The sequence below is a fragment of the Poecile atricapillus genome, chromosome 17 (assembly GCF_030490865.1).
Source record: "Poecile atricapillus isolate bPoeAtr1 chromosome 17, bPoeAtr1.hap1, whole genome shotgun sequence".
Classification (NCBI taxonomy): domain Eukaryota; kingdom Metazoa; phylum Chordata; class Aves; order Passeriformes; family Paridae; genus Poecile; species Poecile atricapillus.
In genome coordinates this window covers 7,165,768-7,191,283 of record NC_081265.1, presented here as the reverse complement: position 1 = coordinate 7,191,283, position 25,516 = coordinate 7,165,768, and the positions used below count along the sequence as shown (strand labels likewise).

The 25,516-nt window shown below is 48.0% G+C and overlaps 1 protein-coding gene across 16 annotated transcripts; it reads left to right on the top strand.

Annotated features, from left to right (window-relative positions):
- EXOC7 (exocyst complex component 7) lies at positions 1–20,972 on the top strand. 16 transcript variants are annotated; one of them, XM_058852336.1, is made up of 22 exons: positions 1–171; positions 1,001–1,066; positions 2,107–2,291; positions 2,957–3,062; positions 3,563–3,785; positions 4,840–5,007; positions 5,995–6,018; positions 10,521–10,613; positions 11,581–11,649; positions 12,819–12,964; positions 13,195–13,347; positions 13,761–13,859; positions 14,448–14,510; positions 14,832–14,898; positions 16,315–16,353; positions 17,370–17,435; positions 18,493–18,613; positions 19,041–19,136; positions 19,420–19,483; positions 19,999–20,040; positions 20,199–20,332; positions 20,717–20,972. In XM_058852336.1, exons 1-22 carry the CDS (start codon positions 112–114, stop codon positions 20,817–20,819), a joined length of 2,187 nt encoding a protein of 728 aa, XP_058708319.1. In that variant the 5' UTR covers positions 1–111; the 3' UTR covers positions 20,820–20,972. The 16 variants fall into 16 exon arrangements, with proteins under 16 accessions (XP_058708319.1, XP_058708320.1, XP_058708321.1 ...); XM_058852337.1 differs by having other exon boundaries at positions 16–171; positions 6,007–6,018; XM_058852338.1 differs by lacking the exon at positions 5,995–6,018 and having other exon boundaries at positions 16–171.
- Positions 20,973–25,516: the final 4,544 nt, after the last annotated feature.

Sequence of the window (25,516 nt, the reverse complement as noted above, 5' to 3'; positions counted from 1 at the left end):
GGCGGCGGCGTTCTCTGCGCATGCCCGGTGCGCGCCGCCGCGCCCATCATGGCGGCGCGGCAGTGACGGGCCGGGCGCGGTGGGAGCGAGCGGCGGTGCAGCTCCGGCGCGATGATCCCGAGCGAGGAGGTGTCGGCCCGCAGGAGGGAGATCGAGGACAAGCTCAAGCAGGTGGGATTGGGCTTGAGACGCGCTGCGGGCGCTGCCGGGGCCGGGGGCTGGGCCTGGGCCCGCAGCCCCCTGGCGTTGCCGGGGAGACGAGGCTGGGTCTGGAGGTCCTCACCGGGCCTGGGAGCGCCCCGGGACCCCTCAAGGCCTCGTCACCCCCCTCCCGGCTTGGGAGCACCCTCAGGTCCCCTTCAAGGCCGGTTTGCAGGCTCGGGGCATCTCTGCTCCCCACTTTGGGCCTGGGCTTCCCCTCTTCATTCTTGGGAGGATCAGTGGGCTCTCCCGTCAGGTTCTCGGGTGCAGCCTGTGAGACCAGCCCTGACAGGCTGCAATTCCCTCTCTGCCTGTGGGCTTTGGGAACTTAAAACCAGCCCCTGTGGGCTACTGTCGTCCCCCCCCCCACCCCCATCTGTGGGCTTTAATGACTTAAAACCAGCCCTTGGTGGCTGCTTTGCATTGGACACTTGAGTTCCTGGTGGATTTGGAAGGTGCCAGTGCAACACCTGTGTTGTGCTCTAGCAGGGAAATATGTGTTCTGAGTCATTGTGCATCTGTGGAAAAGGTGTTAATTTTATATTGTGCTGATGCTTATGGCATTGAAGGGAAACAGTGAATTCATAAACGTCTCACTCATTACATGATGTGTCTCCACCTTGGATTACTTGCTCTGATTTCTGTTAAGAGGTGGTAATATTAAAATGTGGTCACAGAATCAATATCAGACCAAACATGGCTTGCAGCAGAGTTTACAAGACTGGTAAAAACCTATGTGTAATGTTTAGTGGCTTAAACCTTAGTGTTCAGAATTTAAGGGTATTTTTTTATCTTACAGGAAGAAGAAACTCTGTCCTTTATTAAAGAGAGCCTTGAGAAGAGTGACCAGCTCACCAAGAACATGGTAGGGAGGTCCTAATGTTGGGCCTGGCTTTACTTTTTGTTAGATTTTTAGGTTTATTAGTTTCCAAGGCTGTTGTTGTGTCCATCTGAGGGATGTGGAGAAGTGAACCACTTTGGGCTTCAGTAACTGGGTAAAGGGGAAACCTGAGAAATGCTTCAATACTGAGCTTCTCTCCTGCTCTGCTGAGGGCTCAGATAATCTGTTGGCCTCATCTCTGCTACAGTCAGTCCTCTCTCTTGGGGAAAAGGCATTAAGATACCTCAGACTAGTTTGTGCAATAGCATTGTGTTGTTGCTTTATAATTCAGGTTTTGTTTGGAGTTTTATTTTGTGAATGTTCTGTGTAGAGATAAAAAGTAATTACTGTGTTATAATTGCTCATAAGCCCCCATACTGTGTCCAGTTTTGGTCTCATTGCTTTAAAAAAGTCACAGAGGCACCACCAGAGAAGTGTGAAAAACATGAAATAGGAGAGAATCTTGTAGGAATTACCTTTTGGCCTAGAAAAGGTGTCTGGGGCACCCTTTTATGAGCTTGCTGTGGTTTTCCATCTGTCAGAAACACTATCACAATCCTCTTTAAAAAACCAAATGTCTGTGGTGGAGAAGAAGGTTCCTACTAGACTGATCCTTGTGCAGCTTCTATTTGAGTCTCAGTGGTGTGGAGCAAAGGGTCTGATTTGTGCTTTTATTGCTCTTTTTACATGGGGCACCTCCAGGCGGTTCCTGTGGATTTAATTTTTTGTAGACTATCCTGTGAATAAAATTTTGCTTTTCCTTTATGCTGTCTTGGAACATTATCTTCACTCTTTGCAAGCATGTAATTTGGGATTGGCCCATCCATATATGGCAGGTGATCTGTTTTGTGATGGTTAATAAAAATCAGGATGTAGAGGGATGGAAACAGCTGCTAAGGAGCCATGGCAAATTAGTAGCAGAGCCCAAAAAGAAAAGCTGAAGTTCCCTGACTTCCCTGCTCTAACTCTTACCCCAGTCCATAGGAAGGAAGTCCACAGCTGTTGGTTTCTCTCTCGGTGTGTAGGTTTCAATCCTCTCCTCCTTTGAGAGCCGTTTGATGAAGCTGGAGAACTCCATCATCCCTGTCCATAAACAGACAGAGAACCTGCAGCGCCTGCAAGAGAATGTGGAGAAGACCCTGTCCTGTTTGGATCATGTCATCAGCTACTATCATGTGGCCAAGGACACAGAGAAAATCATCAAGGAAGGGTGAGTTAAGCAGATAGATCCTGCTGGGAGCTTCATCCTGTTGGATTTTTGAGATAGAGGTAGGGGAGCTGACTCCACACATCCATGATATGCTTGGTACCCTTCCCATGCTCTTTCCGTATCCCCAGTCCACGCTGACTTGACCTTCAGCCATTTCCACAGGGCAGAGACAGCTCAGACTCTGCACTGGGATCTCTTCCAGATCTTGCAGAGGTGCTGCATTAGCAATCTCCATGAGTGCTGGTGTTTCTGTTTTCCTCTGACCTTTTCCCAAAGCTTTTCCCTGCCCATTGAGGTTGTCACTGCATCCAGGATGTACCAGAGCTGTTCTGGAGCCTCCTTGTCTGGCAGGATGTTGGATGGCTCTTGTCTGGGGTGTGCAGTTTCCTCTGCCTTCCCATCAGGGCCTGTCTGGGAGAGAAAAGCAAGGCTGGAAGTTGTGTGCTGCTCCATCATCAGTACTTCTGCACTTGCTGTGTGGGCTGGGTATCCTGCTGTGGCACTGAGTGCAGAAAGAAGAGCATTCCATGATCTCCTCCTAGCTGAAGGAAAGGGGATAGAGATTTCCCTTGTTATTTTTATCCTGAGTCTGGTCTGGTGCTTTCTTGTTACTTTGTTTGTTTGCTTCCTGGGGCACTACTTTTTATTTCTGGTTTTATTTTTAGCCCCACAGGGAGGTTGGAGGAATACTTGAATTGCATGGACAAAATCCAGAAGGCAGTGGAATACTTCCAGGACAACAATCCAGACAGCCCGGAGCTGAACCGTGTGGTGGGTCATGAACCTGTGGATGAGAGGGGGACAGACACAGCCCTGCTGCTTGTCCCCTGCTGGGAGAGGCTGTTGGTTTTCTGTGGAGGGAAGGTGGTTGGGCACAGCTGAAGGAATGATTGCTCTGGCTTCTGTTTGAGCCTGTACTGGGCAGCATTTCTGCTCCTGGCATTTTGCTCTCTGTCTCTTGTGCCAGGAGGACTCTGAAAGCAGCTCTTGCACCTGTGCAGGGGGAGTTGATTGAACCTCCTCCTGAGTAGCTCTTGTGAGTGCTTCAGCTGCTTGAGCAGAATGGGTGATCTGTTTAAATCCCACTTGAACAACTCCCAAGCATTTTTTAAATTTAATTCACTTTAAAAGTCTTTCAGATACAGGCGTGGTTGGAATTTGAAGCCTGCAGTACTTGACAGTGGTTAGGAAGGATGTTCTTATGCAAAAATGCTCATGACTGACTGATTACAGAACTCCTGTTCTGCTTCTGTCCTGCTGTTTTGTGCCAGAAATCCCTCTTTGAGCGGGGCAAGGAATCCCTGGAATCAGAGTTCCGTAGCTTGATGACACGACACACCAAGCCAGTGCCACCCATCCTCATCCTGGACCTGATCAGTGGAGATGAGGAGATGGACACACAGGAGGAGATGTCCCTGGAGCACCTCCCAGAGAGTGTCCTGCATGACATCATCCGCATTTCGGGCTGGCTGGTGGAGAATGGCAGGAATCAAGGTGGGTGGTGCTGCCTGCTGTTCCCTGTGGGCATCTGGCAGCACTGGCAGGACGAGTGATGCCTTGGTGGCACCTTTTAGTTGAGTATTTCAGTCTTTCCAGCACCTGAAGATTCTGCTTTTCTTTGTAGTGAGACTGAAGCGATGGTTTGTCAGTTGAACAGGATGAGCTGTGTAAACAAAGCACAAATTATGTCAATGCAAAGTCTGTCCTGTAGCAAAAATCCACTACACTTGCATCTGTAATGCCTTCAGATGAAGCTGCAGCTATCCAGTGCTCAGATTTTATAAATGTGTATAAATGTATAATTTTTATAAATGTATGAAAGACACTGGGCACTTATTCTCATTTGGGAAATATTTATGACCAGAACCCATTGTGTCAAATGAGACCAAGGGCAGGGGAAAAGCAGCACAGACTTTCTTCACTCTGCACATGTCTTTCCTGTTCTGCAGGATCAAGAATTGCCTAGTGCTTTATAGTCCTTTATTAACTTTTCCTTCAGGATTGAGTGACTTTGTAAACTTGTACAGGAAATGTGAACTTTCACAATCATGCAGCTCCAAGAATCAGCCCCCACTTCAATTATTTACTCCTGAGGGGGGGATTACTGTGCCTACCAAGTATCAGGAACATCCTTAAAAGCTTCTTAAGAATTTTTCCATGATCAAAGGCAACTCATGCATATAGAGCATATTTTATTAGTCAGCTTGCATTCTGCTTTCAAATCACAAGCACCTCATTAAATTCCTGAGTGCCCTGAATCCTGAAAAGTGTGTAAAGTCTCTCATGCTGGAAACGGAGCACTTGAATTGACAATGTCTTGCACAAATATCTCCTGTCAGTTCCAACACTTGGTAGTGGTGTGAGGGCTGGGAGATAGCAGGGGAAGGAAGAAGTTTTTGAAGAAAATAGGAGAGGCTCTGAGAGGGAGGGATGCTGGCTTGGGGTCCCACACCAGTGCTTGCAAGTCCCTGCAGGGGTACAAAGTTTCTGCTTTACCATATAGTGTACCCTGTGTGCTTATAATCTCATTTTTACCTTGTCTCCTCAGATTTCATGACAGTTTACTTCCAAATCCGCTCTGTGCAGCTCGACCGCTCCATCAAGGGGCTGAAGGACCATTTCCGTAAGAACAGCTCTTCCTCTGGGGTGCCATATTCCCCTGCCATTCAGAACAAAAGGAAGGACACCCCCACCAAAAAGCCAATCAAGAGACCAGGTGAGTCCCTGAGGAGGGATCACTGCACTAGGTATTAACACATCTTCAGGTCTTCTCATTGCTGAGGTATCTCTCTGTCTAAAATGTGTTTTTAGGACATTTAGGTGAGGTTTTGGAGGTAAGCACTTCTCTGCTCTGGATTCAGCATTGGGATTACAGACTCTGTCTCTCTGTCAAGCCATCAGGTCTGTTCTCTGGGTGCTGTAAAGGGAGCAGAGAGGCCCTGTGTACAGGGAGAGGAAAGGCTTTAACAAAGGAGATGAGTAAAAAAAGGCATGAGGGGGCTGTAAAAGGATTTGATCTGAGAACACCTCAGATCAAATCCTCAGCCTTGGCATATGGAATATAGCCTGTGACACAGCAAATAGATAGCTCATATCTGATAAAACACCTCACATGAGTCATTAGCTATGAATAAATTATTACTGTGCTAGAAAGCAAGAAGCCCCCAGGAGCTGAGATGGGGATTAGGTAGGTACTTACAACAATGAGGTACAACATTGTCTGAAGTTTAGAAGGGCTCTTAAAGCTCTTGCCTCAGCCTGTGTTGGGAAGAGCTATGAAGAATGTGGCTGGTGGGTTTTTCCTCCTCTCCTCACAATGTAGTTTTGCTGCATTTGGTGCTGCTGGTGAGGTTGGTCACTCTGGAGTTTGTGAGTGTAGGGCTGGGGTTACCATCTCTGGAATGTGCCATCTAGTGGGAGCACAGCCAGGAGGGACAGCAAAAGCCAGCACAGGGATATTGATCCTCTGTGTCCCAGCACTCTGATCCCTCCTCTGTAACAGTCATCACATCAGAAAAGTTTCTATTTCTGTAGGTTTACCTGGCCAATACTCCCTTATTTTGTCCTGTGTTATCCAAATAGTCTTAGTGGGTTCAGGAAAATAGTAAGAAATGTGGGTAGGGACTGAGGATGGGTGGGATGGGGAAAGGGAGGAAGAAGAAATACCCATTTTAATTGTGTTGTGTTTATTTTTATAATCCTGATGTGAATGCAGTCCTCATCCCAGGTAATGTGTGTCTATGTATGTGTGTGCTGGCCCTGGTGCTCACTCTCTTCACTTCTGTGTGTGGAGAGGCTTTGCTGGGCCTCTTCTTGCTACAGCAGAGGGTGTGCCTGGGATATTTGGAGAGGGAGGGCTGCCTGGGGAAGGCTGTGGCATCCAGACATCACCTGTGTGGTCTTCTAAAATCAATCTGTGCCATTGCTGCTGTGCTCTGGAGCTGTCCCTGAAAGCTGATGGAATTGGTTTGTGAATTTTCCCCTGACAACAGAGAACCACCTGATAAGGCTCAGAGGCACTGAAAGGTGCTGGTGGGGATCTGTAGTTCAGCTATGGGAAGCTCAGGCTGAAGATGCTTCAGATTTGGTTGACACTTATCAGTTATCACCTGATTCTGAAAAGATTCCTGTGTTTTTATTGCTGTGAATTCAGCATGGTCAGCAAACATTTCTGAGCAGCCTGACAAGTGACAGTATCTCCCTTGTGCTCTTAGGTAAAGAGTTAGGGATGTGGGAGATTCTTTGTTTTCATGGGCAGATTACTGAAAAGTCCTAAGGATGTTTTAAAAGAGTCTCAGATCTTGGATGCTCTCACAGAGAGGAGCCCACACAAGTTCCTACAAATAGGACTCTTCCAAAGTGGATGTATTTGGGCATACAGAATTACTTGGCATGAGGAAAGTCTCAGCTGTAGATGTACCAGAAGATTTTCATGCCTTTATATCAGTTCAATTGGATTTTGTGAGATGGAGCAGGTAGAGCACGGTCTGAATGCACTTATGGAGCTGATGGTGCATGAAGGAAAGTGTCTCAAGTGATCCATTGGGTTATTGTAATGTCAGGAAAAAATAGTGTCTCATTTGTCTCCAGTCTTCTGTGAAGCAGAGAGAGAACCAGACTGTAGCTCTTGAAGGACAGTGAATGTTGAACCTCATACACCAGCCATCTCTTATGACTGCTGAATTGTTCTTAAGTGAAATTAAAAATTGAGAAATACAGAGTCTTCAGGCAGAGATTCACTGTTTTTTCTGCAGTTCCATTAGCTTTCAAGTACGGCTCTTGAGGTGGAGATCTCACCATCTTTTGCACTGGCACAGTGTCTCTCTTCAGAGCAACATTATCTGGTGGTGTTTGTGTGCCCTGGTTTAGCCTTTGTTCAGTTTGGACAAAGGCTTTTTTTCTGTTCTATTACTTTATTTCAGTAAGTAAAGCCAAGTTCTGCCAATCTGGGTTTCAGACAAGGGGGTTTTCTGACAGTTCCACCAAGAGACTTGATTTCTGTGGTCCATGAGGAAAAATATCCCAGTGCACACCCCAATGCACACTTTAACGTGTTGCAAGGGGTAAATAACAAACTAAATCTGATATGCTATAGCTTTTTTTTTTTTTGCCACAAAACAAAGCACAAGAGAGGCCAAAGGGAAGGTGGGGTATTAGGGGCAGGGTAACAAGGCAGAGATAGCTCCAGGGACTGTGTTGAATTCTAGAGAACATGCTCCATATCCATATGTTGTTTCAGAGGGTCTTCATCTCTCTGTTCCTGTTTTGTCTGTTGATGTACCCTGTACTGTCTCCTGTTGTTACATCATGCAGTTAAAAATCTGACTGCTAGAGATGCTTCTTAAGCTGAGTTGTCTCCTCGTAAGTGACACTTGACAGGTCAAGTTGAGCTGATGATTTGTAGGCTTTTTCTGGTTTTAGTTTGCTGTTTGGAATGTCAGCACTCCCTCTCAGACAGCAGGTGTATTCAGGTTCCCAAATCATCCTGCTGCAAACATGTGCATAACATAAAGTCTCTTTGTGATGCCTGTAGACTCTGTGCTCCCATTTGGCTTGAGAGCAGCAGGCAGCTCAGCAGCTCTGCACTTTTTGGGAAGGATGGAGACACCTGGCCTGGCTGCCTACAAAAGCCAGAGGGCATTGTCTGGTTTCATGCAGATTCTTACAGCTGGTGCTTGGGAAAAGAGGATGTGTTGCCCTCCTGCTTGGACAGAAAACTGTCCAAGTTTCTGAGTTGCATTTGCAAAAAATGTCTCATGCATGCCCAAACCCTGCTCTGTGGAACAACTGGGCTGCAGAAGCAAAGGTTTCAGGTGTTTTTTGACCTTTGGAGGCTCTTTTCAGACTTCACGGGAGCTCCTTTCCAGTTTCCTTACAGCTCCAGTGATGTGGTACCTAAGGCAGGTTGAGTGGCAGAATAAAAAGCCCATTCCTGTTTCCCAGACTGATCACTGCCTGGCTTGAATGTGATGTTTTCATTAGTAGCTGAAACACGGTCCCATTTCGTTAGGGAGCTGCTTAATAGGGGAAAACAATCCTGGAACAAAAGCGTTTGGCTTTCACCAGAATCCATTAAAGCCTAATTATGATGCCAAGTCAGAGGGATCCAGCAGCACTGAAGTGATGCCCCTGGACACTGAACACTTGGTGTGTGTCAGTAAACACAGGTAATTGTGCTTATGCAAATAAAATGCAGCATAATCAGCTCCTGAAATTGAGAAAAATAGGAAGAAAAATTGAAAAAGTGAAGAAATCATCAAGGGTGGGCTTTGAAAACATCCCCTGCGTACCTGTGGAGTGACAGCCTGTTGACAGCAGCAGCAGTTGTACTGTCTACTTGGTTTTCACACCAATTCACCCTCTCTTTTTATTCCTTTGTATTTCCCCTCCCCCTAAATGCTTGCAAGTAGGAAAAATGAAAGAACAGGTGAAAGAACAGTACTTGAGTTGAACTGCTCTGCAGCTGCTGGGCCATGGGAGCAACAGTAAGGAAGGACCCTCCTTGCCCAGAGGAGCTTGCTGCTGTGTCCAAGCTCTTGAGGCTTCTGGAAGCAGCTAAGAATAAAGTGGAGATACGGGGTGTGAAGAGCATCAGGAGGCTTGGGAGAAGAGGCATAGCCCTTATTTGATCATATGGGAGAAGCTTGAGAGCAAATGCATCACCCAGCAAGGGTGTGAGACTTCCCGTTGCCCAGGTGTGGGTGGACAGGGGAGAAGTTTTCTGCTAGAAGAAAGTGTTCCATGGATATGACTCTTTTCTTTCTTTACAAAGTGGTTAAGAACACTCTGAACTGGTAGAAGGACAATATTACCAGTGAAATACTACAGTTTGGGAACCATGTTCTGTCATTTAGTAAGTGCACCAGGTTAAGGAAGTTCAGTAATCCATGAAGAACTTCTCTCTCCTGTTCTCCCCCACTGTCTGGAGGACCTGAAGTTTCCTTTCCATTGCCATAAATCCCATTATGGGATGAAGCTGTCCTGCACCCCAGAATGTTGTTCCAGGGGTGTGCAGCAGTGTGTACTTGGGTTCCCTTCAGCATTTGGGCAGCCAGCACTCATTTCCAGGCTGCACTGTGGCTCACAGTTGGTGGTGGAAGTAGGGATCTTCTGCATGTGTGAAGTATTTATTACTTTATCGTGGAAGAACAATTCTTAATTTTGGCAGCAGAATTTTTATGTTTTTGGCTTCTTCATTTACTCACCCTGGTTCATTTGGGTCTCCTATAGAAACTCTTCCACCTTCCCAAAACTTCCAGTTCCCTGTTGTGCAGGCAACAGCAAAACTCTGCTATGAGAGGGTGTCGGTGTGCTTGTGATAATTGTGGCTTGTTGCATGACAACTAACCTTTTAGTGTGGAAACACTGCCTAGGCTTCAGTTGTCACATTAATGCTTTGTTTTGTGCTTTCCAGCTGTATATCCAACACTGCCTTTTGTTCAGTTCTGTCTGTTTTTTGTGTTTAAAGTATAAATCTTTTAACCCAGTGTTATTTTTTTTTTCCATGGTTTTAATTGATTTGCAGTTCTTTAGAAGAGAAGTGTCTTGGGGATTAGGGTGGCTTAGTGCAAGTTACACATGGGTGGGCAGCATCCATTATTTTGGGATTCCTGTGATGGGAATTGCTACTGCAAAAAAGCCCAGAGGTTTTTACCCCTTTACTGCTTCCTGTACCATTCCTTGTCTTGGCTCTGGGGCTCCTGATGGCTCTTTATTGATTATGCTCAGAAAATACCCCTCAGAAAGGCACCTCTTACTAAGTGACAGCAGTTGTGGTTCCAAGAGCAGGAAACATGTTGCCAGACAGAAATTGTCCATATGCAAAGCCCTGCTTCCACAGCTGAGGAAAACCAGCAAACCTTGTGTGCTTGGATGCAGAGCACCAACTTCAATAGACCCACTACAGAGAAGGGAGCTTCATGCCTTCCCTTCTCTGGTTGTGTTTACCACCCAGCCATACCATGCTGTGTCTCCAAACTGATTCTGTATCCCTGGCTGGAATTTATACCCCCAGCCTCAAAGCAGGGAAACATTCTGGAAATGCCATTGTATCTGCACACATGGAAATGAGTTTGGGGTTCACGTTCCCGTGCTGAGCATCCTCATTGCTGCCCAGCATCCTCTTGCTGGGTCCAGGTGACTTGCTGGTGGAGGGCTGGTGTTCTGGGTTTGTTTTCTTTTACTCATTTTCTAGGTTTTCTTGTCTTTTCTCTCTGGTTCTGGTGACAGGCACAATCCGTAAGGCTCAGAACCTTCTGAAACAATACTCTCAGCATGGTCTAGATGGGAAAAAGGGGGCCTCTAACCTCATTCCTATGGAAGGTAATCACAGCTCAAGCTACTTCACCCTTGACTTTCTCTGTGTATCAGCCTTGCTTTCCCAGGTGGGGCTTCCATTACTTCAGTGCTTGGTGGACAGCATTGGATTGGGGAACCAAGGAGACACTGGAGGGCCAAATTTATTTTTTTTTAATTTATTCTATTTATCCAGAATTTACTCTCTGAATTTCAAAGTCTCCATAAGCATGAGTAGAAGTGGTGAGGAATGTTTCCTTAACACTAACCCACCCTAGCCACCTGGGTAATGGAAGCTCTGCTGACATCTGCTTGTGGTGTTCCTGTTCTCTATTCTTTTTGCCTGGACTTTGAGACATTCAGTTTCCTAGTGACCTTTCCAAACCTGGTGCTGAAGTGTTGGACCACAGTGCATTGTGCCTGTACTTCTTCTCTATGCAGACCTGCCTAAATGGTTGTCTCGTGTTTTCTGACCTCTGCTCCTAGAGGTTGTGCCAGAAAAAGGAGAAGATGCTTCAAAGCATCTCTAAGACATTCCTGCCTCCTGCAATGAATCCATCCTAAGCAGATCTTTTCAGCACCTCTGCTGTAGCCTGCTAAACCCCAGATGGTGACTAACATCACTCACGTGGGGGAAAATCCTCATGCTGAGCAGGAGAGGGGCTTTAAATTTGGATTTTTAATGGCTGTGGGTAAAAATTGGACTCTGATGCCTGCAATCCCATTTAGAACATATGGCAGGAGGTTCAAAGGACTCTTGTGGTCCAAGAAACAACTTAACTCACACTTCTCATCAGGTTTCAAAGGGTTGCTACCGCTACATAACCCAACAAAAGGATTTGGTCAGGAAGCATTCCCAGGACTGTAGGGAAAAAGCTATCCACCAGATCAAATAAGCCAGGCTTGAAGCAGCTTCCAGCCAGAGTGAGCATCCATGCTGTGACCACCCAGAATAAATTGCGCCTTCTGTTTGTGCCGGCTGCCATCTCACTAGGTCATGAGCATGACTTACGCGTTAAGCACCTTTCCGATGCCCTGAGCGACAAGCACGGGCTGGCTGCGGGTAAGTACCGGGTTGGCACTGGGAACCATTTGGTCCCCCCTGCTTCCCAGGGTGTTCCACTGTGGTGGTGTAACCAGGGCTGTTCCTCTCTGTGGGCAGTCCTGAAGCATGAGCCTTCTCAGGCTAAGAAGCTCTGGCTCTTCTCAGTAGAATTCACTCCTACTAATCACACCCCCCACAAGCCCTCAGACGAGGAACCCAACTTTGTCCAACCAAAGGTCACCATGCTGGGGGACATTTTCCTGTAGGTGGCTGCTGGCCTGTTGGGTGCTGAGGCAAAGCAAGCAGGAAAGGGATCAGTGCAGCACACACTACAGTCTGTGTCCTCTGCTGACCAAAACTTTTGAAATATCAACCCAAGGGACCTGTCAGCATAGGGAAGAATTGGTTCTTTTTCCATCAAAAGTCTCTGGGAGGTGAGAAGCAGCAGCCTATAACTTAGAGAAGGCCTCTCTGTGTCATCTTGCTGTCTTGCAGGATGGGGTCTGTGTCTGTCCTGCAGACACATTCATCAGTGTTTGGCATGAGTTGGTGCTGTATCACTTCTCATGCCTACCATGTAGGATCTTTGATGGACCTTTGACTGAGACATTCATATTCTAGGACTCAGATATTTGCATTTGTATGCAGCATTGTGTGGCAGATAACTCACCTAGCTGTGCTGATATTTCGGCATCATAGGATGTAAATGTTCATCAGCCTGGTTTTTATCTTTTTTCTGCTAGTGGGAAGAAGCTGCCTTCCAGGACAGCCTTTATTTCCCAGAAATGTTGATGCCAAATGGCAGTTCTTCATCTGCATGATGGATGGAGATAAGGAATTCTAAAAATACCAGCAGAGATGTTGAATAATTCACCTCAGATCTTCCTGAGTTTAGTACTCTGTGTTCAAGCCCTTGATTAAATTTAGTCTGTATCCCAGAAGAGCTCCAAACTTCCCTTCTGTCACAAGGCTGGGAAGAGGTGGTGCCCTGATGTGAATTTCCTGAACTGCGGGTGACTTTTCCTGCCTCCTGCAGGGTACTCAGAGATTCCCACACACAAACCCAGGGCAGGAGTGGTGAGAAGATGACTCTTGTTCTCACACATGGATGGGTGCAAAGCCAGAACCAACTTTCACAGAAGAGCCTCATGCTCTGTGTGTAAACCAAAGGCATCTTGCCCTTGCAGGGAGGGATGACGTCTTTGACATCGAGATCGACGCGTACATCCACTGCGTCAGTGCCTTTGTCAAACTGGCCCAGAGTGAATACCAGCTCCTGACAGAAATTGTCCCAGAGCACCACCAGAAGAAGACCTTTGATTCTCTCATCCAGGTCAGTTGAGTCTGTGTGCTTGGAAAGGATGCTGGCTTGTCCTCCAGGACCCGTTGAGGGAACCATGGCCTGCACAGAGCCTGGAGAACAAGTGTTCAGAGTCCCTCACTGATACCATAAATGACACATCAGCCAAATGGTCATCTGGAATGGGTGTCTTGCACTGAGCCCTTTGTGCTGCCTGGGCACAAGTCCTGTTCCTTCCTAGTGAGTCTCTGGCTTTGTTGCAGGAGTCATTGGATAACTTGATTATGGAGGGTGATAACATTGTGTCAGCTGCCCGGAAAGCCATCATTCGACATGACTATTCAGCTGTGCTCACAATCTTCCCCATCCTCAAGCATCTCAAGCAGATGAAGCCAGAATTTGACCAGGTCTTGCAGGTAAATGTGATGGGATTGAAGAGGGTGCTATGGGTTGCATAATCTGGAGAACTTTTTGAAATGGGTTATCACAGTGGCTTTGAGCAAAGCCATGCTGCTTCTGTCCCCCAGCATGGACTGCAGTTACACAAGTGCACCTTGCTCCTTTCTGAGCTGGTGAACCCAGCAACTCAGCATCTCTCAGCAGCAGCTCTTTTGAGTTCAAGCCCCAACCCTGATGGACCACCATGGCATCTTCCCTTTCTGCCTGGAGAATGTGGGATTTTGTGGGTTGATGGTGCTGTAAATATTTTTCTGGCATATGGGGAGCTGAGAATGAGATGCTGGGGTGGGGGTTGAGGGAGGGTAGGTGCTGGGTGGAAGTTCAGATACTATTTGTTTTCCTTTTCTGTTCTATTGTGTGACTATTCTAGGGAACTGCAGCAGGCACTAAGAACAAACTGCCAGGGCTGATCACATCCATGGAGACCACTGGTGCGAAGGCACTGGAAGAGTTTGCAGACAACATTAAGGTAGGATTATCCTCAGTGGTCTCTGATCAGGCTTGGAAGAGAGTATTGCAGCAAAACCCCTAGTTTAGCTTTCAGCTTTCCATGAGACCATGTAGTTTCTGACTGAAGCAGGAACTTGCTGGATTGCTTGGGACAGTCAAATAGCAAATGCTTGGTGCTGGTTTCAAACACAGAAGGCCTTTGCCTAAGGTCCTTAACAGGTATGCTACAAGTAATTTGACATGAGCATCCAGGCTTCTACAGGTACCAAGTCTATCTCAGAATTAATCCTATTTAAAAAGAAAGGAAAATTGCTGCCTTGAAAATTTTCTAGGACTCATGTTAAGCTGTTCCTTTTTAAGGTGGGCTTGGTGAATGGTAGGTGGGTGAAGGTGTAATGGTCACAGGCTGAACAGAACCCTGAGGTTCTGAGTTGCTGATGCCTGGCAGCTCTACTTTCTGAGCACCAGGAGATGGCACTGCAAGAGCTGGGCCTGAGGGTGTTGGGAGTGGCTGGATGAAGAAGCCTTCAGCTCACTTGTAGCAGCAGTTGTATTGTAGGTGTCTCCCCTTACATGCTCACCTTATGTCTCTCTCTTCCCTTTTTAGAATGATCCAGACAAGGAATACAACATGCCAAAAGATGGGACAGTTCACGAACTCACCAGCAATGTATGTGATGATGATTTGAACTATCCTTTGTGGAAAACAGCTTCTGAAGGAGTTTTAAAAAGAGCAGTAGGGAAACTTCCTAAATTAAGGTGTCTTGGCATTAACAATTACACAATTAGCTGGTTTCCATGGCAGGATGAGCTGGTGACCCCTGCTCAGTCATGACAGGACTGTGTGGGGAAAACTCAGCAGTTCAGAGGAGTGTAGTGATTTGTTTCTTGAATGCCTGTGTGGGGGGACACGTGGTTCTTCATGACCCTTAGTAGCAAAGCACAGGAGATGTAATGTTGGTTGCTCCTAAATTCCCTCCCTTGCTTCCAGGCCATCCTTTTCCTACAGCAATTACTGGATTTCCAGGAGACAGCAGGTGCCATGCTGGCATCACAAGGTACGTACATGCATGGGTCTTGCTCAGGCATGCAGTTCCTTCATCAGATTCCCTGGACATCTTCCCTGAAGTAACCAAACCTCAATATGCACTGTGAGCTTGTTCTCCTGTCCTTCACCCTGTGGTTTGTCTTGTCCTCCCATCTGCCTTGACCACATAGTTGATTATCTGGAGAATTCCAAGGGATGCAGAGGTCCCTGCAGGCCTTCCACATGCTCCTGGCAGGTACAATGAGGATGTTGTTTACTGCTGGTTGCTCTGAGAGAGGATTCCTGGGTCATTTAGCTCCAAGTCTGGCCCTGGCCTGGTGCTGTGTGACTGTACTGGAGTGAGGGCGGCTGCTCCAGCTTGGCTGTGTCGTGAACAGCGTCATCCTCTGCTCAGAGTGCAACAGCAGCAGCAAGAATCTCCTCAGCCTCAAGACACGGGCAAGCTGGGACACTGGAGCCATTTGTGCATCCTGTCAGAGAAACAAGTTTTAGTTCTGCTCTCCAGACTGCCGAGGAGACTCACTGCAGAAATAAATGCATAGATCAGAAGCTGAGAGCTGCTCATGTAGCAAGGTGGTGCTGCTTATCAGCTGGAGTGAGATTCTTGGTTCTGTGCAGAGCAGCTGCAGCTCCAGGCTCTCCAGAGAGCTCTTGGCCTTGGCAGCTTGTGCTTTCAAGGAGGTTGGAATAGAGCAGACTGGAAATCCAGGAAACACAGGGCCCTGAGGAGGCACAGACTGGAGAGGGTTAAAGAGGCCATTAGAAGCAGAGGTAGGAAGAAGCTTAAAGCTTCCTCCAGACTGTTACCTGCAAAGTTCTGTTTGGAAATTTTTGCTAATTCTACATCAACTCAAACTAAGATGTCTCTGCTTTTGCCCCATCTCCTCTAGCTGCTGCCTTGTGCCTTTTCCATTTGCAAGCTCAGTGTGCTCAGACCCTTCTGGGCCTTGGCTCTCTCTCCTTGGCCAAAGAAGTGTAATTTTTCTTGGAATAATCAACTCTTTCCCATGTTGTCCCCTGAATGGTGATGTCAGCACTGTTTGGAAGGCTTGGAATGTTGTCTGCAGTGAGATCTGTCTTGGCTGATGGAAAAGTCAGTATAGATTTGAGGTAACTTTGCCTTGAAAGCAGGTTTGGACTGATTTGGAATGAGGTGTTGTGCTAAATACAACCATTGACAATGCAAACGATGTCTCCAGCAGGGGAAGGAGGTTGGACTCTGCCTTTCCTCTGTGATCTCCATTCCATTTGTGGCCTTGGAGGGAATCCTGCCTGCTCTCCTGTGCACCTGCCTGTGGCTGCTCTGTGTTAATATCTGCTTTGTTCTCAAAGGAATGGTGGTCTCTAACCTGTCTTTTTGCACTTTTGCATTTCTTTTTCTCTCTCATCCCTCCCCTTTTCTCTCTGCTCTGCCTAATCTCTGTAGTTCTTGGGGACACATACAATATTCCTTTAGATCCCAGAGGTAAGCAAACTTACCCACACCTACCTGTTCATATTGCCTTGGACCCTGGTGATGTATGCTAATTCTTTATCCTCCAGCAGTTGTAAATAAATTAACACATAATTGAAAAGGGAGAAAATGAGAGGGTAAATAATCCTTGCCAGTGGGCTGGACAGAATAGGGAGGGCTTGTCAGCAGCAGACAATGAGGGATGCCACAAGAGCTGAAACAGGCTCAAGACACTCTGATGGCACTGAATCTCTTTGGCACAGGTAGCAGATTGGCCCAGCTGGTGTCATGCTTTATCCCAAGTGCACTCAGCTCCTTATTGTCCAGCTCCCAGCAACAGGAGCCTCGAGGCCTTTCCCATGGGGTGCTGGTGAGCTCGGACCACCCGAGCTAGGTCTGGCTGCCAAACTCTCTGGAGGGGGCAGGAGGAGGTGGCCACCCCACGTGTCTTGTGGGCACCATGCCCACAAGCCCTCGAGGGCAGAAAGGCATCTCCAGAGGGGCTTGTGCCAGCCTGGAGTCACTGCTGCCTGTAGGGGCAGCCTCCCGTGCTGGCACAGCCCTTCCTAGAGCCAGGCAGGCCCTGTCAGCAACCATGGGGATGGCTGAAGCTTTCCAGAGCCCTTCTGCTTGTTTCAATTACTCTTGTGTGCTTGCTGTTAACAGCTCCAGCTCTTTGTTCTCTGATTGCCAGTTTCTAGTGCTTACCAACCCTTTTCAGGTTGGGAGAAAGGATGGGGGGGAGGAGTTTAATGACTTTCTGACCAAAAGTACCTGGGAGGAAAGGAGAGATTTCTGACGGGTTGCTCCACACTTGATGAGGACACAGGGATGGAGGGTGCAGAGCTCTTGCCCCCTCACCCAGGATGAGCTGCTGACAGTGGGCTCTGAAGCAGGAACTGATTTTACTGTCACTGGGTGCTAATTCCATAGCAACAGGGATGAGGCTTGTTGGAATAGAGGCAGGCTGACCACACAACCCCCCTCTTCCCAGGGCATGTTAACTGGCCTAAGACTTTCCTTTTCAGAGACCAGCTCCTCAGCCAGTAGCTACAGCTTAGAGTTCAGCAGGCGGCTGCTGAGCACCTACATCTGTGAGTACCCTGCACACCTTTGATGCCTTAGGATTTCAGCTTTAGTATTTTTCATATATTTGTAATCCTGCAATTCTTCAGTGTATAACTCTAAACCCCATATAAAGTGTTAGCTACTGCTTTCCCATTTTGGTCAGACAAAACAATTCCTCTCCAGGCCTGGGAATCAAGGACACCTCACTATCTCTGGCCCTGAGAAATGTAAACAAAAGTGAATTGGGGAGGAGCAAACTTGGGGTAAATGACTTCATTACCTGAAGCTGTAATTGGAAGATTAACCCCCAATATGCAAATGGACCAAACTTATAAAAGTATGAAAACCTGTGACCCATCATCCATTTTCGGGTGTAGCCCCTGGGGGGGCTTCTTCTGCTTGAGATGTACCTGAAGGCCCTTCAATAAGTATAGCTGCTTTATGTTCTCTTAATTTTGTCTAGACTCTGCTTTTAAGTAGCCCCTAGAAGGCATCACTTTCCTACTTCTTCAGTGTGGACATGCCTTCACAGGGCTCGTTCCTGGGTGAAGAGCACAGGCTGTGTCTTTTCTCCATGTGATCTTTCCACATTTGTGCTGGTCTGGTGGGAGGGTCATACTGGGAGTTTGGCTGTTGGAGTAGGACAGGACAAAGCACAGGGCAGCAGCTCTGTACCACAGAGCTGTTCCCTTAAACCATTGTCACCTTCAGCCCCATGAAGGCTCCCAGCTGTCAAGGGGGAGTTTAAGAAAGTGAGATCAGTGACTTCTCCTTGTGTTACAATGGAGATCTCAGAAGCCTTCAGCTTCTGAGACCTGAGCTTTAATTGTGGCAGGTTCTGGGAGTTCTCTGAACCCAAAATGCACCTCCATTGCCAAGGCATGGAAGACAGTAGTTTGCAGAGAGGCTCTGGTGACTTGCTGAAGAAAAATCTATGTAAGGACTGTTAAGTGATTGTAGCCTTTGTACAGGCAGTCAGGCCTGTGCTGTTCACTTTGCTGTGGGCCCACAGCTTGGTTTGCTTTGTCAATAATAAGAAGTTTCAGTGCAAAACTTCTTGCTCTGTGTTTTTCCCTCTTTAAGGCAAAGTTCTGGGCAACCTGCAGCTTAACCTGCTTAGCAAATCCAAGGTTTATGAAGACCCAGCTTTGAGTGCCATTTTTCTGCATAACAACTACAACTACATTCTGAAATCTCTGGAGAAGTAAGTGTGTGTCTTTGAATCTCCCTCAAGTCCAAGGCTGACTGGATGGTTTTGGAGCAGAACTCTGCATTGAGAGCATTTACTTGCTAGCCTGTCTCATATCTGCTTTTTCTTCCATCCTTGAAACTGCCTCTTGCAAGGTTTTGCAGTATTATAAACATCACATTACCTGAGAGTGGAAGATAAAAGCATTAGAAAATGCCTTAGGTTTTAAAGAATCCTTTGATCTCAGGAGGATTGAGGATGTGGCTTTGGAAAGTAACTCAGAGTTGCTTCTGTCTCCCAGTTTGCACGTTTCAAGGAGCATTTTGTTCCTTGTGAAGGGCTGAGAGGAACTTTGTTGATGGGGGGTTGAAATTCTGCCATCCTGAGAGCAGCCTGGAGAGCAGCTGGCTCAGGTGCTTCCTCAGGTTTCCTGTCCTTCCAGGTCTGAGCTGATCCAGCTGGTGGCTGTGACACAGAAGACGGCTGAGAGGTCCTACCGGGAGCTCATTGAGCAGCAGATCCAGACCTACCAGCGTAGGTCAGTGACATCCTCTGCCTCTCCCTTGCTTTTGTCACTCTGGGAGCTCTTTGGGAGCCAGTGCTGCTGGAGCAGTGGGAGAGATTCACCTAAGCCAGAAACTTGTCTAAAACCAAAGCAGAGTATTTTTTTGTTTCCAAGCAATTCATCCAACTTGGGAAGGGGTCACTGTGGGAAGTTTTGCGGTGTGTGTTGTCTGAGTTGGCCTTTGGGCGATGACAGAGGTGCTCTGGTAAAGGTGTGAGTAACTCTTTGTTTCTCTCCTATCTCATTGCATATGCAGCTGGTTGAAGGTGACAGATTACATCTTGGAGAGAAACCTGCCTGTCTTTCAACCAGGAGTGAAGGTGAGAGGATGGGCAAAGATGGGCTTGACATGACAGAAGTTGCCAGAAACATCATCTCCTTTGTCATAAAAAATTCTCAAAAACCTTTTTTCTATTTCATACCAGTATCACTCTACAGAGTGAGCACTGTGGCTGGCACAAGTGGACAGCAGCAGTGCCTTCTGATCTGCCCTGCCCTAGATTCATCCAAGTCTTTTAATCTTTGCCTCCATTCTTACATCTTCACCTGAGCAGATGCCTCTGTTCTGGATTTTCAAAACCCTGAGACCTTTCCTTTCCCTTGGAAGGGGCTGGAAACATGAAGAAGTCTATTTTATGTCAATTATCCTTGTTAAAACTACTTCTTTTTGCTCTTTGTAAAGAGCTCTTTGCGTCTCTCTCCTCACTGCTGTAGGAGAGGGAATCCAAACCAAATACTGGATATTGCTGAGGTTGGATGGGGAGCTGGGGGCAAAGATTGGTGTTGGGTATTTATTTCTGGAGATAAAATAAGATCCTTTCCCTCCTTGTTGCAGCTCAAGGACAAGGAGAGGCAGATGATAAAGGAGCGCTTTAAGGTAAGGAGGTGTGGGATGGAGTCAGGACATCCCCTGCTTGATTGGGACTCACAGATCTGCCTGAGGAGACCTCTTGGTGATCAGCAGGGGAAGGAAAGAGCATCAGCCTCAGTGTGGAGATTGCAGATGGGATGCTGACTGAGTTTCTCTTTGGACAGGGTTTCAATGACGGGCTGGAGGAGCTGTGTAAGATCCAGAAGGCCTGGGCAATCCCAGACATGGAGCAACGGGACAAAATCTGCCGGGCACAGAAAACTATTGTGAAAGAGACCTATGGTGCCTTCTTGAACAGGTGAGACCTCCTGCAGCACTGTCCTCTCCTCTTTGGGTTTACTGAGGTCTTTGGGGCCTTGCATAGCCTGAGCAAGCCACTTTTCTATTGTCCTGTCTTAGCTTCTCTACTTTGCACACTCAGACATGCCCAAGCAGACCTTGAGTATTTGTAGACATCTGCTGTCACCCTGATTCCTTGGTCAGTGAGCACAAAGCCCTGAGCAACCCTGGGCTGTTGATGTAAAACTTGTGAGGCCAGTTGTAACCAGGTCACTTGCTCTATACAGGATACTCTGTCACATTCGAGTGGGGTGTGCTGGAGTGGAGCTGATTTGTGACAGAGGAGGAGCCAGTGGGTCTCTTTGCTGTGTTCCAGTTGTTTGTCACCTCTTTTCTTTTGCAGATATGGCAATGTGCCCTTTACCAAGAACCCTGAGAAATACATCAAATACCAGGTGGACCAGGTGGGGGAGATGATTGAGAAGCTGTTTGACACATCAGCATAAATTTCCAGCTGTTGTGAACTCTCCAGCTGCCAAGTACAAGCCAGTGCTCTCTCAGCAACCCTTGGGATTCCCTTCCCTTCTCCCCTGCCCCATTGTGGTGGGCAGGGTGTTATACTTGTATTTATCAGATTTATAAACCTGTGGAAACACTAAGTCCTGGCTGTCTTTGCTCTGGATCCATGGGATAAAGCAAAGTCTGCCCTGTGGGCTCCTGTGTTGGCACATCCACCTCACTTGGGTTTGTGTTAATGCCCTAATGTGCAGCAGACATGGGGAGTGTGTTTAAAAACAAAAAGAAAGAAAAATACACAACAAAAAAAAAGCCCTGTATAGGTGTACCACCCTTCTGTTAAGGGCAGGAGGCTGTGAGTCCCAAATGGTGCCACCTGCTTCCCTGATGGGTTTTGGGAATCTCAGTTCTGTAGGATACCAAATTATTTTCACATTGTTAATCTCAACTGTTATTTCATTCAGTGGTAGGGCTCAATGCTGATTCTGGGGGTTTGGGGGTGCCTGGCAGGGCTGCAGTCCAGTCTCCTACAGGAGTGTTTCACCCCGAAACCAGACCTGTGTCAGTGCTCTGTTCCATGTGAGGGTGATGGCAGGGCCTGGACCTGTGACAGAGCAGTGGAAGCAGAGGGAGCTCCATGGTGGCCTGGCTGTGTGCTGCTCTTTATTGATCTGAAGCACAGCAAGTATTCCCATAGCGATTTCCACTCAGTACCTTCCTCCCACCCCTGTTTTTCTTTGTCTCCTGTCTTCCTAAATCTGATGCATCTCTTCCTTGCAAGCAGCCAAGCCCATTTGCTTTGTTAAACCTATGGGCATCACATGAAGAGCAAGTGCTGCTCTCCCATGTGCCTTGGAGCAATGCTGGCAGGCTTTGGTATGGACTCTGACACTTTGCACCAAGGCTTTTCAGAGCATTAGAGCACCTGTGTTTTATCTGTGGTCTCTGGCCAGGCATTTCCTGCTCCACTCTCCCTCTCTCCTGCTGCCTGCTCCATTGTTTGCCTGTAACAATTGAAATACAGGGTTTCCATAGAGTGAGGAGCACTCACAATAGCTGCTGCTTTGCAGTTTGGAGTAAATCCATCCTTCACCTGAGCAGTGTTTACAGCAGTGTTTGCTGGTGTCTGATTAGCCTAGCAGTGGAAGAACTGTTGGATGTTAGACCCTGGATGAGAGCACAGGTCGTGCTGTGGCTGTGTCTCCTCAGACGGGTATTACTCAGGTACAGCTCCTGCCCTTTCTGAACCCCTGACCTTCTCTTCCTCAGCCTGGTGTAGCAAATGCCTGAAAAACAGCAGTTTTGACAGGCTCATCCAGCCCAAAGCTGGACCACAGTGTGAGTTCAAGTCTTGACCACTGCACCTGACTGTTTTTATGTGTCTGACCACGCAGTCTCACAGTGCCAACACAAGAGCCCTCCCTGCAGAAACCTTCCTCCTGCTGTCAAATCTCAAATGTATGTGGAAACCTGAAATCTTGTACTTGCTGTTTCTAACCTCTGCCAGATTCAAGAGCCTCTGGAAGCCAGCAGGCGCCAGACAGTGTTTTATACATAAGCAGAGCTCTGCTGACTTGTGTTTCATGCAGTGTTGAGTCTGCTGGATACACACCCTGACATTGACCAGAAGGAGCTGGATTCCATCTTTCTCGATCTGTTTCTGACACTGCAGCAGTCCGATACGAATTTCTTTCTTGAGGAGAGTGCATGGAATTCATGCTGAGCTGTAAAACATGTTTTATTGCAGCTGATCCCAGGGTGAGACAGTTCACCCTGAACAGTCACAGGGAAAGCCAGAAGAGGGGAGGGGGAGCTTTGCCTGCAGCTTTACTGGAGCACCTGAGCTTTAGTGTGCAGGAGCTGAAATTCTCCCTGACCTGATGCTTTTGTGCCAACCAGAGCCCCCAAAAAATGCATGAGATCGTTCAAGGGTCTCAGAAAGGGCCAAATCCTATTCTCCAGAGGCTCTGGAAATGTCGCTGCATGGCCCCCACCAAAAGAGGCCTTTCTAGGCTTTGCTGTCAGACTGTTGCTCCAGGAAAGATGTACCAGACCAGGGCTGGGGGGGAGATGCAGCCAGAGATGGGATGCAAAATACCCTGCTCCCTTCTGGTCACTCCATTACCAGCACCAGTAGCTGACTGCATTGTTTCTACCCCAGGGATGCCCTGGCTGCATCTGGAGGAAGGAATGGGGCTAAGAGGCTTGGTGATATCTGTGCACTGAGGAGGAGCTGGAGATGGTGATTCCCTAGGGGAACAGGCAACTTCTGCTGCTCCCAGGTGGGAATCAAGACCCTAATTTCTCTGAGTTAAAGGGAAAGCTGAGCCACCTGGTCCCTGTTCCCTAAATCCAGCCTCCCACTCAGCCTAGCTCTAAGCATTCCCTCACTGTCTGCCTCTCCCCTGCACAGGGAATGAATGTGGGGAGACAGACCTGCTTTGGTAGCAGCAACACGTTTTTTCCACGTTTTTTGAGCCACCCCTTCCTCAGGATGGAAGCGGGGGAGCCTCCAGGCTGAGCTCATGTCCAACACTGCAGCACCAGGGGAGGGCTGCGTGTGCTCCTTGGCTTTTTATGGTAAGGAATGTGTTTGCAACATGTTAATTAAGAGCGACCATGGCAGCCAGCACAGTCTGACCCTCTCACAGATGAGCCCTTCATGCCCTTCTAGGAGCTGAGAATGAAACCTGGAGTCGTGCTGAGACCATGGCAAGGGGACAGAGATGGGGCTGAACCCCCTCTGCCTCCCCCTTTGCTTCCCCCAAGGCTCCTGTGGGGTTTGACACCATTCCCTCACCTCCCGTTCTGCCCTGACACAGGGAACGTGTGTCTGATTTCCAAGGTTTTGGGGCCAGAGCCTCATTTTGATGTTTTTTTATTTTTAGTGGCCATGCTGGGGGTTATGCCAGGGTCTGGGGGTGCTACCTGCTGCCTCCTCAGACTGGGGAGCAAATTTGTCAGAGTAAGTATTTGAAAACAAACCCACAAATCAAAATAACTTCTCTAACCCTAGTGATAAATCTGTTTGGAAAGCTCACACTTACTGAGGTTTCAGGCAAGAGTCCCTCATCACCCTGCCCACTCTTGGGCTTGATGTGAGCTCAGTTTAGCCTATTCATTTTTCACTTCCAGTTAAGTATGCTTTTATTAAATTTTAACAGGAACATAGGGACTTGCAGTGCTCTTAATTTAAGATAAAACCTCCCAAGAGAATGGACCAGGAGCCCATTTCTCTCAGCTGGGAGCATGTTGAGTGTCAGCAGATCCTGATGCTCTTGTCTTTTCCATCTGGGCCTGATATGCTCTGTTATTTGAGGGGCAAAGTAGCTTCCCAATATGGTTTTGTGCTGGCAGCAAAACCTTGTGTTTGTCCTTGGAGGGCTCATCAAGGCATGGGCTGGGTGTGAGGGCAATGGTTTCCTCCTCAGTTGAGCAGGGACAGTGTCAGATAAGCAGGAGGGGGCTTTTATCTCTAATTCTGTATTTGCTGTAAATGGTGCAATGATCTGGCCCAGGCTTCAGTCTTACAGCCTGCAGACAAGTGGGAGCCAATTGCTGGGTGAGGATCCATAAAATGAGGGGGGCTGTTGGATGTGTCACAACACAGGGCCCTGACCTTGCTGTCTGACCATCACCAAGCCTCTCTCTGCTCCTGGAGAGGGTGAAAGCAGCCATGGTGCATGTCAGAGGGGATTTGGGGGTGCTGGAGGCAGCAGTGAGGTGCAGCCCCCCAGGCTGGGAGCTGTGCAGAGCCTGCCCCCAGCCCACTGTCACCCTATGGGACCTCATTGCTGAACTGTGACCAGAAACAAGCAGGTGCCAGTGGTGCCCACGGCCACAGTGATGTTTTGGGCTGGCAGCTGAGTTAGGGGTATCCTGGGATGTTTCTTCAAAGCGGCTGGGTAGCTGAGCAGCTAGCAGGGTAGGGCAGGGTCAGCCATGGGCTTAGGACGCTGTTGGAAGGGTTGGGGTGGGATGGATGGGGGTAGAATCAGTGTTTCTGACAGGGGAAATGTGGATATTGCATCCCCCTGCCATGCCAGCACAGGGACCTGTGCCCTTGGGCAGTGCAGAGGTGGTGGGCCAAAATCTCCATCCCCAAGGTGAGCTGGTAACTGTCCAGGAGCATGGATTGAACCCCTCAGTGTGTGTGGGGTCCACTGGAGTCAGATCCCGTGGCTCTCCAAGCAGAGGTAGATGTGGGCATGAGGACAGTAAGGCTTTTAGCTGTGTTTGTGCAGCTGCTTCAGTGTTTTCCCTGGATGTGAAGGGTTGAGCAGGGAGATAAATGCAGATGTAATTAATGGAGCTGCTTATATGCTGCTCTCTGTGACTTATGCCGGGAACAGGACTAGACTAAATATCACTGTTACTGATAGGAGGAGGTGGCCAATTTATGGCCTTCTCTGTGGGGAGAGGAAGATCCTGGTTATAATAACACTCAGCAGGGGAAAAGAAATGATTTACAGTCAAAGGCTTCTCAAGAAAAATAGGCCAAGCACTGGGGCTGAGTGGAAGAGGGCTGTGTGGGGACCAGAACCCCAGGGAGAGCCAGGGTCCATGGACAGAAGTACCCATCGCAGTCCTGGGGAGCTCTGCTGTGAGGATTCACAACATTCTCTGCTGACAGACCCTCTGTCATGGCAGTTTATAGAGACATGGCCTTCGTGGGGGCTGTTGGGGT